Source organism: Phyllostomus discolor, chromosome 12 (genome assembly GCF_004126475.2).
Source record: "Phyllostomus discolor isolate MPI-MPIP mPhyDis1 chromosome 12, mPhyDis1.pri.v3, whole genome shotgun sequence".
Classification (NCBI taxonomy): Eukaryota; Metazoa; Chordata; class Mammalia; order Chiroptera; family Phyllostomidae; genus Phyllostomus; species Phyllostomus discolor.
Genome location: NC_040914.2, coordinates 43,469,307 through 43,483,078, shown reverse-complemented (window position 1 = coordinate 43,483,078; position 13,772 = coordinate 43,469,307). Strand labels below are relative to the sequence as shown.

The 13,772-nt window shown below is 56.8% G+C and overlaps 1 protein-coding gene across 2 annotated transcripts in view; it reads left to right on the top strand.

The window, feature by feature from the left end:
• HOMER2 (homer scaffold protein 2) overlaps positions 1–13,772 on the top strand; it is an 85,637-nt gene that overhangs the window by 33,409 nt on the left and 38,456 nt on the right. For both annotated transcript variants that reach the window (XM_036013166.1, XM_028502238.2), the window contains exon 3: positions 6,593–6,724. In XM_036013166.1, the coding sequence (XP_035869059.1) occupies positions 6,593–6,724 (132 nt within the window). The remainder of the gene's footprint in view (positions 1–6,592; positions 6,725–13,772) is intronic.

Here is a 13,772-nt window from a genome sequence, read left to right as displayed (position 1 = left end):
AGATGTTGGTCTGAACCGAGATGACAGAGGCTCAGATGCTTTTAGCCTCTGGGGCTACGTCCTCCCCCAGCGGCCGCACCTCTGCCCTTGGGCAAGTCTAGGGCCCGGGGCCCCCCCTCTCTCCGTCGGCCTGGCCATATCAAGTCCGTGACCGGGAGCCTCCTGGGTGCGTCTGGGCCAGCCGCCCCTCCGAGGCAGGAGGCTGGAGGGGCGGCCTGATGCACCCCGCCACGTGAAGGAGGAACAGGACGCTGGTGTGGCAGGGCCTAGGGGGTCGTGGTGAGCAGAGACCACAGCGCACTCAGCTGCGGAGCTGGGTGAGGGCAGCCTGCAGGGTGTGAGCCCCAGGAAGAGAGGGGGTGCAGCCAGCAGCATCAGCCACTGTCACTGCACACTCCACACGGTGCACAGCAGGCTCCTCTGTGCGGTCCAGCCCTTCGTCCTGTTGACTCGGGTGCGTGGGAGGCCCCCCTGCCCCCGAGAGCACTTGGTGCTGCTGGTCACAGGGTGAGGCTGTGCTCAGGCCTGCCGCACCTTCTCCCTGCGACACGACGTAGGACATTCCTCCCGCCCAGAGCAAGCACCTCACGAGTCAGTCCCAGCTGCTGCCGGAGACGCACACAGGCAGGAATGCCACCACGCTTTGCCCAGCGCTGCCCGACGGCAGGGGCTTACATGGATCCATTTCTGTGCCTGAGGCTGCCTGGGGGCGGGCAGCACTCTCTGAGGACTGGGAACCAGGTCTGGCTTGCCCTTGGAGCCCCAGCCCCAGGCCAGACCCGGGATCGGAGCCTCGGAAGGTCACCCGGGGTCGGCCCCATACACGGACGGCTGGGTTTGGGGGCCACGTGAGGGCGCTGCACAGACCCAGCCTCCTGGAGCACGGATGATACGAGCCCTTGCAGCACCCACGGCCGCGAGATCTATGGCAGGTCCTGGACAGCACTGCCGGCTCCGTTTTAAAGGACGCCCTTTGCAGAGCGGCTGTTCGCTGAGCTGTCCTGGCACTCGGGCTCCCTGCGCTGCTGGCACTCTCACAGAGGAGCCGATCGCTGCCGTCCCTGGGAGAACCTACCCGAGCCTGTGCACCAGACTTGCCCAGGGCGGGCGCTTCTCCCGCATGCTCTGGGGGACGCTGCTGCCCTGGGTTCCCAGCTCCTTACAGGGTCCCAGACACCCATATTGGGAGGGACCTGCCCGGCCATCTGTTCTGCAGGGGTTTCGCAGCATCTGCCGGGTGCCCGGTGCCGCCTGACTGTGGCTGCGCTGAGGCTGTGCGCCTCTGAAGTCTGGGTCGGTCGGTATTTACTTCTGGAAATGTGAAATCGCATGCAAGGACACAGCCAGGGCCCCCTCCTTCGCCATCGCTACAGTTTCCTCTTTTGGGTAAACACAGTTGCCTTCTGTGCACGGAGCAGGAGCAAGCGTCTGGAAGGTTCTCGGCACACTGTGGGTTTTCAGTGAACGCTGGTTTCTTTCTTTCCCCCGGACTGCGGTGGAAACAAAGGGGGGGAAAAGCATCTGTTAACACCCGTTTTGGAAACAGACATGTCTTTTCATCACTGCGACCTGGTCCCAGCCTCTTGTAGAAAACGTCCGAGTTCTTCTAACGGCCATCTCCCCAGATTTGGGGAAGATGCCACGGAAAGGAATTTTGGGGACCCCTTTCCCATTTGGGGACAAGCAGCTTCCTCTAAGCCCGGAGGAGGACTGGAGTCTGGGGGAGCTTAGCCTGGAGTCTGGGGGAGCGTAGCTGTCTGCTTCTTCCAAGCAGCTCTCGGTACGAGCATTTCGTGCGTTTTCTGTGGACGGGGTCCCACATCTGCTGGGACCGCGCCTTTTCCTGGGAGGCTCCAGGGACGGCTCACAAAAGGAAGGGCCGTGCACAGGAGACAGCAGGGTCTCTTCCCACGGCCTTGTGTCCCCTCCCACTGGGTGACATCCTCCACTCCTGTGACCCACAGACAGCTGAGCACCGCCCCCCGCCCCTGCCCACCCTTGAGGCCAGAACCCGTGGTTCCAGCTGCTCCCTCTGCCCCCAGCACGGTTTCCCAGGCCCAGTGTGCAGCAGGGACCACATGCTCTTTTCCTGGCCTCTGCTCACTGCGGCCCCCAGCTGCCCCGACAACTTTGTTACAGTTTTGTGTACTTGATTGTCACTGTTTGTGTGCACCATTTAATGTCTGATAAAAAGAGTGAACACTTGTGTGCCCGCCACCCAGTGAGGAGACCCACCCTTTACCCAGCCTCAGCGTCCTTTTCGGGCCTCTCCCCAAGTCCGTGCCCCTGCCAACCGCCCCTTATGAGGCTGCCACTCGCTTGGAATTCATATGAAGCATTCCCGCACTTTTCTCTCTAGTTTTGCCATCTGTGCATGTACCCCTAAGCCAGAGGCCAGCAGACTTTTCCTCTGAAGGGGCTGGTAGTGATTCTTTTAAATTTACTTTTATGTATTTTTCCATTACCATGTAGCTGATAGTAACTTTTTTTTTAAAGATTTTATTTATTTACTTTCAGAGAGGGAAGGGGGAGAGAGAGAGAGAGAGAGAGAGAGAGAGAGAGAAACATCAATGTGCGGTTGCTGGGGGTTCTGGCCTGCAACCCAGGCATGTACCCTGGCTGGGAATCGAACCTGGGACACTTTGGTTCCCAGCCCGTGCTCAATCCACTGAGCTATGCCAGCCAGGGGCTGATAGTAACTTTTTAATGAGGCGTGGAGTCTGTGGCCACTATTCAGCTTCTCTCTTGTCGCAAGAAGATGGCTATGAGTCAGGGCAGAAGCCATGGCTGTGGCCGTGTGCCAATAAAACTTTATTTACAAATGCAGACTGCAGGTGGCCCTGGCCAGAGGGCTACTAGCTGGTTGATCCTTGCGCTAAGTAACCTATTATTTATCTTTGCATGTTCGGGGCTTTTTCGAAATAGAATCATACTAGAGACCCATACCATCTGTTGTCTTTTGTTGACTTCCTTTTTATTTATTTTTTGCTTCCTATTAAATGTTTGTGATTCATCCAAGTTGATGCCCACAGCCTTGGTTCATTCTCACTGCTGGGTGGCGTTCCACTGCTTACATGTACCACCGTTGGTCCATTCAGCCAGTGGTGGACTATATTTTTTATTTATTCATTTTGCAAACTCTGCTACTGTGAACATTCTTGTCCATTCCCCCTCATTTATCTACGCAAACTTTTCTCTCGGGTGTCCACTGAGCCCTGGGATTGCTGGGCGATGAGGAATGTGCATTTTATTTTATTTTATTTTTATGTTTAGAGAGGGAAGGGAGGGAGAAAGAGAGAGAGAGAGAAACACCAATGTGTGGTTGCTGGGGGTCATGGCCTGCAACCCAGGTATGTACCCTAGCTGGGAATCGAACCTGTGACACTTTGGTGCCACACTCAATGAACTGAACTACGCCAGCCAGGGCTGGAATGTGCATTTTTAACATTATCAGAGGAAGCCACATTGTTTTTCACAGTGGATTTTCCCATCATCCCCTCTTCTCGCCCCACCCCCAGTATCCTCAGACGTATGTTGCATTTGGTGAGTATATAATAATGGCAACTGAAATTGAGCTTGTAACTGATGCCCTTGTTCTCTCCAGTCTCACAAGAGGGGGCTCCCCTCACCTGCCCAGAGCTAAGCCTCCCGCCAGTGCCCAGGTCCTGTCTCCTCGCCTCCAGCCCCAGGATGCCCCCCCCACACACACACACACCTGAATGGGGCACTCACCCCCGCAGACCCAGCGCAGACAAAAGGCCCTTTAATCTGCGCCCACTTCCTTTCCCCTGGTCACGCACGCTGGGGAGGGCGAGAGGCGGAAATGAGTCAGAGGCTCAGAGAGACGCAGAAGCGTTAGGTGGATTCCAGGTGCAGGAGCAGCCGGCCACAGGTGGCCTGGGGACCCAGAAGGGGCACATCCGTCGGAGCGTCCTCTGGCCAGCTTCTCAGGGGGACTTGGGCTTGGTGGCAGAGCCCAGGGTGGCGGTGCAGGGCGGAGCGCCCCCTGTTGGTGGGACAGGAATGGAGGAGGCTCTGGGGGCGGGGCATTTTTGACCACGTGCTGGGGGGCGGGGCATGATTGTCCCCGCTGTCAGTCTGGCGCTAGGAGAAGGTCAGCGCGCAGGGTGTCCTGGGAGAGCAGCCAGGGCTGTGTCACCGCAGGTAGCGGTAGCGGCGGGCTGACTGTCAGAGCCTCGACACTGTTCAGACGCGCTGCCCCTGCTGCGTCGCGGGAACGTAAAGGACCCTCTAGACGCAGATGATGGCTTTTCTCCCCCTATCTCCCGCCTCCGCCCCTTCTTCTTGCTCCCTGGATCCAGGACGTCGCAGGAGGCCCGGAGCCTTCGGGCGAGCAGCCAGGAGACGGACAGGGCGCTGCACGGCCTGCAGGACCCCAGCCTGAAGGGTGGCAAGAGCAGCCCAGTGCAAGGAGCGGGCTTCCTTTACCGTCTCGGCCACCCTCCAGCCGGGGGGATCCTGCAGGCCGTGTTTGGCGCATGCCTAGACACCCTGGCGTGGGTGACAGAGTGAGAGGTAGCCGTTGCTGATCCCGGATCCAAGCAATGCTGCCTCCCTCTCAGAGCGGGCCTGTCCAGGAGGGAGTGCGGGGCACACAGACACTCCCACTGCAAAGTTCTGGCGCAGAGTTCCTCCTGGGAGGCGGGCCATCTGTGCTCAGGGAGTGGCAGACCTTCGTCTGCCCTGGGTCTGCCGTGGGGACCGCCCTGCTCAGGCGTGCGGGGAGAGGAAAAGACGGGCCTCCGAGACAGTGGGAGGCTCAGTTCTCCTTGTAGACCTGACGACCTCTCTTCTGCTCCTCCCTGCTCCCTTCCTCCTCCCGTGAGATGGTGGTGGTGGCCATGCCTCGTGGCCCTGCTGTGAGGCTAACCCAGCTGACATAGGCAGAGCGCTCTGCTCCCTGCGTGCTCGATACACAGTGCTTGCTGCAACTGACATTAACTTTGTAACGAAAAACTGTTTTCCTAGCTGCAGTAGGGTTTATCCTTGAGCGTGCGCCTCATCGGCAAACTCAGTGGGCTCTTGCGCATATACATCGCAGTGACACTTTCACTAGTGACAACTGTAACTTCTTGCCCTGGTGCCTTTATTAATTAAGGTAGGAATCTGTCCAGAAGGCCTGTCCTTGAGCACATTGGTTGATTGAAGTCCCTACCAAGGAGAGAGCAAGGCTCTGCCATTCAAAAATGTGTTCTCTTCCTTGTTTTATCCGTTTAAAAAAAGTGTTCAGAGTTTACTATTGAGAATAGTAAATTTGTTCTTTAGAGAATTTACTTGGATTGCTCCTGCCCCTGCTCAGACCACGAGAAACCACACGACGAGGAAGTGACTGCTGAGCTGTGCTGGTTAGCAAACATCCGAGAATCCCTCACGTCCAAGGGCGTTTTTCTCGAGCGTTTCTTACAGTCTCAGGGCTTCCGAGGGTTCCTGCCAGAGTAAGCTTACAGTTGGCACTGTACAACACACCGATTGTTTGGTGACTGTGTACCTGTCTCTGACCCCCGGCAGCCGGAAGGGCAGGAACCTGGACTCCATCCCCCTGTGCCTGCGATGGGCAGGACGCCCGGCACACAGTAAACACCCAGGAAGTGTGTGGGGGACGAGTGCACGCCCCGTGTACTGGGTGTCACCCTCTGCCCCTCGGCACCCCGCCCTGGCCCCTGAGAGGCTGACTGCGGGCTCCTTCACTGGGTTCCCGAGGCCTCTGGCTTCCAGTTGTGTTTGGCCAGTGGCAGGAGATCAAAGGGAGGGAGGCGAGGGGTTTGTCTGGCTGGCTCCCCTCCTGCGAGGTCACCGTGAGCTCCCTGTAGGCCAAGGAGGGGTCCCAGCCAGCACGAGGTCCCTGCACAGCCCCTCACAGCTGCCTACACCAGCTCACGCCGGTGTGGTTAGCCTCTCTGTAAGGCAGCCCTCCCCAAATTGTCCCATTTGGGGTGAGTCCTCTCCTTTCTGTTGGGAGGCAGCAAGCCCCAATTGCTCATGGGGACTTTAAGTTGTTTGAGCTGGACACGGGGGCACCAGGTACTTAAAAACATACCTGACGCTCCTTTTTTTTTTAAGATTTTATTTATTTATTTTTTAGAGAGGGAAGGGAGGGAGAAAGAGAGCGAGAAACATCAATGTGCGGTTGCTGGGGGCCGTCGCCTGCAACCCAGGCATGTGCCCTGACTGGGAACCGAACCTGAGACACTTTGGTTTGCAGCCCGCGCTCAATCCACTGAGCTACGCCAGCCAGGGCTCGTACCTGATGTTCTTCTGGGAACGTGTGACAGGGCCACTTTGGGGGAACGAAAAGCAGTTTTGGAAAATCTACTCAGGGGAGACTCTCTCCCACTGACCACCTGTAAGGCCTTGCTGTATGTCGCCTGGCAGTCCGTTTTTGGGTCCCGGACACCGGTCCCCCAGGAGGGGCCCGCAGAGGAACCGATCGGGCGGGGGAACCCAGGGAAGAGGGCAGCGGCGTCTGCTCCGAGCCTTAGGCCCCGGCCTGGCCAACCCCAGACTCCGTGAGCGCCCCTGCGGTGTGTGACTCGGCGCTCACGTCCCTGCTCCCCGGTCTACTCTCCCGCAGGTGATTATAAACAGCACAATCACGCCCAATATGACTTTCACCAAAACGTCGCAGAAGTTCGGGCAGTGGGCCGACAGCAGAGCCAACACGGTGTTCGGGTTGGGGTTTTCGTCGGAGCTGCAGCTGACCAAGGTAAGGGGGTCCTGCCGCAGCACGGGGCGAGCCGCTGATTGGCCGAGCCGGCTGCCTCTCAGCCCGCAGCTCCGCCCCTTATGGCGCCGCGGGGCGCGGGGGTGGGGGGGGCGGTCGGACCCTGGGGAAATTCAGGCTCCTGGCAGTGGGGATGCCGTCGGGGGGAGGGAAGCACGTCTGACAAAGGCTGCTCCAGAGCCTGAGCACCAGCTCTGCCCGGGCTCCCGCCCCACGGGTCAGCCTGCGCCCTGGGCCCGTGTCCCGCGTCCCGCTGCCCGCACCGCTGACTCCGGCAGGAGCCCTCACGACGGGGAGTGCAGTGCCACCTAATCGCAGTTTCAGCCTGCAGTCCCCGCACCGTTTGCACGTCACACGGTGTTTTGTGCGTGCGTGGCTTCTCCCTGGGGAGAGGGCTCACAGCCTTGACCGAGGGGTCGAGGGCTCGCTGTGCAGCTGCTCAGGGGTGCGGAGGGGCATCAGGGGCTTGGAGGCCGCGGGGGCCAAGAGAACAAGCTGGCTGAGAGGCTCCCCGCAGTTCCTGGGAGGAGCCCAACCCTCGTTTCAGGAAAGCAGGTTTCCTTGTAGGATGGCCGGAGAGCGCTCTGGAGCTGGTAAGAATGTTCTCTGTTGGAAGCAGGATTGGCTAATTCATGTGACATGGGAACTTACTGGACGGATGCGAGAGCAGCCCAAGAACCCCAAGGGAAAGCTTAAAACCCAGGCCTCAGGGAAGACAGGGATGCCGTTTTTTGAAATGAAGAGAATCAGAGAAAACGCACTTGAAGTGGAAATAAGGATGATGGCGGTTTCTTGAAAGAACGACACCAGAACCTCTGTCTAAATTGGGCTGTGAGGATCGCCTGCCTTTACCTTTCCATCTGAATCTGTGCCTCGTTGGGGGACGCCAGGGGGTGACAGTCCCTCCCCTGCCAAGTGGCCCGTTCTCACGCCTCCTGTCCAGCCTGACCGGGTGGAAGCCTCGGACCCCCATGCAGGGGTGAGAGGGCGCTCCGTCAGAGACGCACACGGTCCTGGCTGGGCCACCTCAGGTCGCACACCCCAGGTCCCGCCCAGGGCCTGCGCTCACAGACACCCGGGGCTGTCTGCGAGCATCGGTCCTGGCCGCCCGGAACACTTTCCTCAGCCTCTGGGGGGATCAAAGGAGGAGGGATATAAAAGGGGGAACATTTCAATGGGAAGAGTAGGGTGAAGCACGCACGGCAAACAGAAACGGGAACACGTTGTTAAATCTCCGTTTTCTGTGCCGCTGAGCACCAGGGTGACCTTGAGCCGTGCCTGCTTCCAAGTGCGGCCACGTGTCACTTGTCCCCGACAGAAGAAGATGTCCCGTCATTAAGGAGGAGTGCCGGTCCGCCCGAGTCCCTCCACCGACCTCCCAGGCGCTGGAGTCCCTGCCCCGTGACGGTGGCCTGCGGCTGTCACAAAGACTTGTCCGATGAGCACTCAGATGTCTCCTTTCCCCACGACACTTCAAATCAGCTCTTCCCTTCCCTGTGAAGGGAGCGATTAGCCCCACGCTGATAAATTACCGCGGAGTGACGCTGACCGTCTCGGCAAGTGGCAATTAAGCGGCAAAGGGGAGCGTGGGCTTCAAGGGTCCCCAAGGCGGGGTGCCCCAAGGGGACAGCTGTGGCTGGATATTTCCGACGCCACAGAGCAGCCGCCCACGGGCCTGGAAGGGGACTTGGTCATCGAACACTAGAACCGCCCCAGAGAAGGGAACGCTGGTGCGGATGTTCTCATGTAAGGGCATTTATTCACGCTTCTCTCTGCACACCCCCCCCCCGGGGGGAAGAAAACAGACACCTTGATCTTGCCCGCTCCCGTGATAAGGACCACTTTGCACCGCCAGCCAGCAAGCATTACAGGGTCGCTCTGCTCTGTAGAAGGGGTTTCTGGAAATAATGCACGTGACTAGTTCCCGGGGGTAAACTGGGGCTCGCCTGCCTGCCCACTCCGGGGGACAGGACAGCTCAGCCTGCTGAAGACCGCGGAGGGGGGGGGGGGCGCGGGCGTGTTCCGGCGGAAGGAAGAGCTTGCGGAAGGAGGACCGAGCGTGAGAACGAGCCAGTTGTTACAGGTTAGGATGCTTCCGGCACCTGACCTTGAGAGGTCACCGTCCACGTCTGGTTCCATCCCGTTCGGGGCAGGTGGCCGAAAACCCTTCCCCGGCAGTGACCGGGGGAGAGGCAGGTGGGGGCGCTCGTGCTCCGGGCGGGGCCTTCGCCCACATGGCGTTTGCTTTGAACCCATTGCAGTTATTTCGTCTCTGATTCGGATTTGTACCCTCACGTTCCCTTTATTTTTATTTGTTTTTTAAAGATTTGGTTTGTTTTTAGAGAGAGGGGGAGGGAGAGAGAAAGAGAGGGCGGAAAACATCAATGTGTTGCCTCTCCCCTGCCCCCCCAACCAGGGACCTGGCCTGGGACCTGGCCTGTGCCCTGACCGGGAATTGAACTGATGACCTTTAGCTCTTTGGGACAATGCCCACGCCCACCCCGAGCCACACCAGGCAGGGCCCCTCCTGTTCCCTTTAAGCCAGCGTCGCTGTAAGAACATTGCCCCGTCTCAGACCTCTCTGCCTCCCGATTTAAGGGCCATTGCTTAAATGGGAGGCGTTAATCCCTGGTGTTTTAGTTGTCAGGCTTCAGCTGCAAGTGGCTGAAACTGCTCCCCGTGCCTCAGCGGGTAGAGCTGCTCTTTCCAGCAGAAGAGACGGACGGAAGGGGCGGAGGAGACACCTGGAGGCATGTGGTTGCCCGCATTCGCACGGTGGCCCGCTGCTGTGGGGTCTGAGGGTCCTGGGGGCTCTGTTTGTGTGTTTCTTTTTCGGCCCTTCCCTTCCGGTGTAAGATGACGTCTCAGACTCTGTCCGTCACGCCTGCATTCGTGGCAGGAGGAAGGAGGGGGGTGAGGCACCAGCTTCCCCATAAACTCCCTTGACAGACAGACGTCTTCCCGGGCCGCATTGTGAGTCTCGGGCCCCTGGGTCATCCTCCCAGTCCCCCAGGAAAAACAAGGGGGCAGGCCATTGGGTTGCCATGGTCGCCGTAGACCAGTTCTCATTCTTCATCACCTAGGAAATTTCCTGCTCCGGAGATATTTGAGATTCTATTAAGCTAAGGGGGGAAAAAAAAAGAAATGGACTTTGACTAGGCAACCAGGAAATGTATGCCATAATGTCTCCAATGGCCAAGGCCAAAAAAAAAAAAAACCACAAGTAAAAGAAAATAATAGTCTTCCATTTTCCGGGATGACAATGATGATTTTTATTTTGGTTAAAATTATTACATTACCACTGCAGAAAATGATCCTAATGAGTAAAAAAAAAAAAATGAGATTCTGGCCTGCATTTCAGACACTGTTGTGGTTTGAATGTCCCTTGACCCGTGGGTTTCATTTATAGGCGTCTATTTTAAGGAAATAATTGTATCTGAGCACAGAGGTTCAGCCGTGAGGATTCTCCTTGCAGCATCATTTACAACAGACAAAAAACCCCAAGGAGCCCGAATGTCCAGCAGTAGGAAGTTCGCTACATGAGCTCCAGTGTGTCCTTCCAGATAACACTACTCACAGCAATCCAGATGGGCCAGCAGAAGGTCACGTGACTGCATGGGCGTGTGAATGCCACACTGGTCATTCTGAAAGTACCTATAAAATAAGATACAACATAATTTCATTTTTTAAAGAAATATGTGTGCCTGGCTGGTGTAGCTCAGTGGATTGAGCGCGGGCTGTGAACCTAAAGGTCTCAGGTTTGATTCCCAGTCTGGGCACACGCCTGGGTTGCAGGCCACAGCCCCCAGCAACCGCACATGGATGTTTCTCTCTCTGTCTTTCTCCCTCCCTTCCCTCTCTAAAAATAAATAAAAATAAAGTCTTAAAAAAAAAAAAAGAAATATGTGTCATGGATGTACAGATACAGATAGAAAAAGGTCAGAAGCTGATGAGATTTACTGTTTATATCTGGGCGATGGGACTATAGGTTTAAAACACCTTTTTCTAAAGGTGCTTTCTAAATTTATAAGCACAGGTGCCTTTTTATTAATATTATAAGCCCTGAGACTTGGAGGGAGGGGATGTTCTAGCAAAGGACAGCCATCTGGCACCTCTCTCGGCGGCGAGCACATCTCCTCGAACAGTCGGGGGCTGGCTGTGAGGGGAGCGCCTCTCCAGGCGCCTGGGCCGCGTCCAGGGTTTCGTTATTGCAGATAAATCTAGGACCTTAGGATACTGACGGCCTCTTTTCCTATTCTCAGTTATTTTCACAGCACAGTTTCCCAGAAGTGATATCACTACACCAGTGGGCCTGAGGATTTTTTTTTTCACTCACCATACCTTTTTCCCCAATTGCTTCTCGAGGGGCCGCGCCGACCCACAGTGCTGACCGAGGCATCCTGCCAGCACCGGTGTTGTTATCACCGCGCTCAGGGTCTGCTCATGTAGCAGACGGAGAGTGGGACCTCCTTATTGTGATTTGCATTTTCAGCAGAGCCCAGCAATCTTTTCTCTAAATTGCTTACTTTGTATTTTTTTTTTATTCACGAATGTTGCCATTTCTCTATGGGGGTTTTCCTGTTTTCCTTCTCCATGTGCACACACTCCGTGCTCAGTGCTCTCGGGAGCACGCAGGCACCTGTCCTCATGGCCCCCTCCTTCCCCCCCGGGCACCTGACCTTTGCCCTTCCCTCTCCTGAGCTCCAGGAGCCTTACTTTTGCTTCTGTAACTTGTTTCCTGAGCCCACGCAGCCCAGGCTCACGGCTCCTACCTCTGTGACTTTCTAAATACGGCTTCTCTTACAGTCTGAGAACAGAAGTTTGCACAGACTCTCCGTGCTGGGGACGAGGGCCCCTTCCCACCGTCCCGGTCTAGCTGTGCTGTTCCCGCAGGCGGGTCCCCCCCCCACCCCCGGAGTTAGTCTCCCCCTCTCACAGTCCAAAGCTTTCCATTACCATGGCGTCAACTCTGTCCCCTTTGTGATGTTTGAGAAACTTTTTCCACGTTTATAACATTACCCTTCCATTTTCTTAAGCAGAATTTTGATAAGTGTTCAATTCTGTTTGCATGCAGATGTTTTAAGGTTTGATTTTTTTTTAAAACACTCATCCTTTGAACCCATCGGTAAGGATTTAAATTCATGTCGCCCCAGTTTACTGAAGTTATTTCAATTATATGTTGGATAATGTTCCCCATTAATTTATTAATCTTCCTTTGTCATACGCTAAATTTTATATAAATGGTGGGGCCTGTTTCCATCATCCATCTGCTAATACCACATCTTTCTAAGTGATTATTATTTTTTTTTAATTTGTCTGATTGGGTTTATCCTGCTTCATGACATTTTAAGGTTATTTTATGACTGTTTACAAATCACCGCCCACTTGAATGTAAAACAGAACCTGCTACAGACCGGCAGTCCCTTCGAAGACAGGAGCCCAACCCTGCAGCGTCCTCGGCACGTAAAGAAACTAGTCGGTGTTCCCGGAGGAATGGCCTTGCCCTCCTGTGAAGCTCTTTTACCCCCGTCCGCGGTTCCAAGGCCCGGCTGCCATTCCACTGGTGGGCAGAGGTCGGATCCAGGCCGGCGTGGCCTCGCTTCCCTTTGTCCAGCTCCGGCCACAGGCCTGGCAAAGCCCCACCTCTCGTCATCCAGCGGTCCAGGGAGGCGGTGCCGTCACGCCCATTTCACAGATGAGGACACCGAGTCCAGCGTGGTTCCTTTGCCCTCATCTGAAAGGCCGGCTGAGGTCAGGTTTGGGCATCCCCGGGACACTAGCATCCAGCCCTGGCGTCGCTCCGCCTGCACTAAATCCCGGCGTGAAACCGGCTGTGCCCGTGTGTCCAGGGACGGCCGTGAGTGTGCCTAGGGGTCGCCGTGCGGGCCGCAAGGCTCTCTCCATCCCGACCGCTCGTTCTGTCTCGTCCCAAAGAGCCAGGAGTCCCGGCCCTTTTCCCACATTTTCGAGACGTTGTAGGCTGTTGGAATTTATAACAACACTCTGACCTTGAAGTCCTGCAGGATGTGTGTTTTGACGCGTGTGTGACAGTTGTTCGTTGTCTTGCTTTGGCAACTGAGAAGGGGAACAGGTGAATGGTGTCGGTGAGGAAGCTGTAAAATCACAACCCCTCCCCTGGGCCCCATGCTCCGCATCTGGTGGTCTCCTCCTCCGGCCTTGTCTGTGCCTGGACGGTTCCTGTGGCCTGTTCTGGAGTTAGAGCGTGTACGAGTACATTTCCTTTTGGAGAGGAAGTGAGTGCAGTTCTGTTTTCCACAGTCAGGTGACGGGGCTTCTCCTTGCCAATGGGACATCCAGTGAACACACGTTTAGCCACCGCTGTGGGCAAGGCTCTCGCATTCCTGTCGGCCCGCGAGGTCCCTCGATGCGTAGAGCGACCTGTGGACATCAGACCTGGGCCCCAGGCCGGGTTTCCCATGCGTCTGACCACGGGCCCGTCTTAACCTCTCCGAGGTCCCTTTTCTCATTTCAAAGCTGTGCGTGAGAATTCCCGTTCTCCAGAGGAGCGGTGAGAGGCAAGAGAAGAAACGTGGTTTAGGCGGTAAAACTCCTTAACATGCAGGCGTGGTTGTGAGGAGGATCTGCGGGAAGAGTGGCACGCGTGTTCATCCCGGCACGAACTGTGTGTTCACCCCCAGCGCAAACTGTGGGTGCCTGCAGGCCCCACCGCACTATTGGTGGGCGCCCACCGTGGGCGTGGGTGAGCAGGGGAGGAGGGCCCACTGCAGCTGAAGCTGTGTGCCCTGAGTCTCCCAGAGCTGGCCGAGGCCTTCGCTGTGCGGGGAGGTTCAGGATAAGGTAGGAGGGGACGGAGAGAACGGAGGCCCCAGGCCCCGCCCCCAGGCCCTGCCCGCACCCACAGCCTGGCGGCGCTCTGTTTACGGACACGTTTGCCTGCTTCTCAGCTCCTGGCCTCGGACCAGGGTGCTCTGCCCACCTGCGTGCGTCATGGGCTCGGGGCGCTGTCGGCCCGTGCACGTGCTCGGAGGGGAGCCTGTGCCCAGAAACC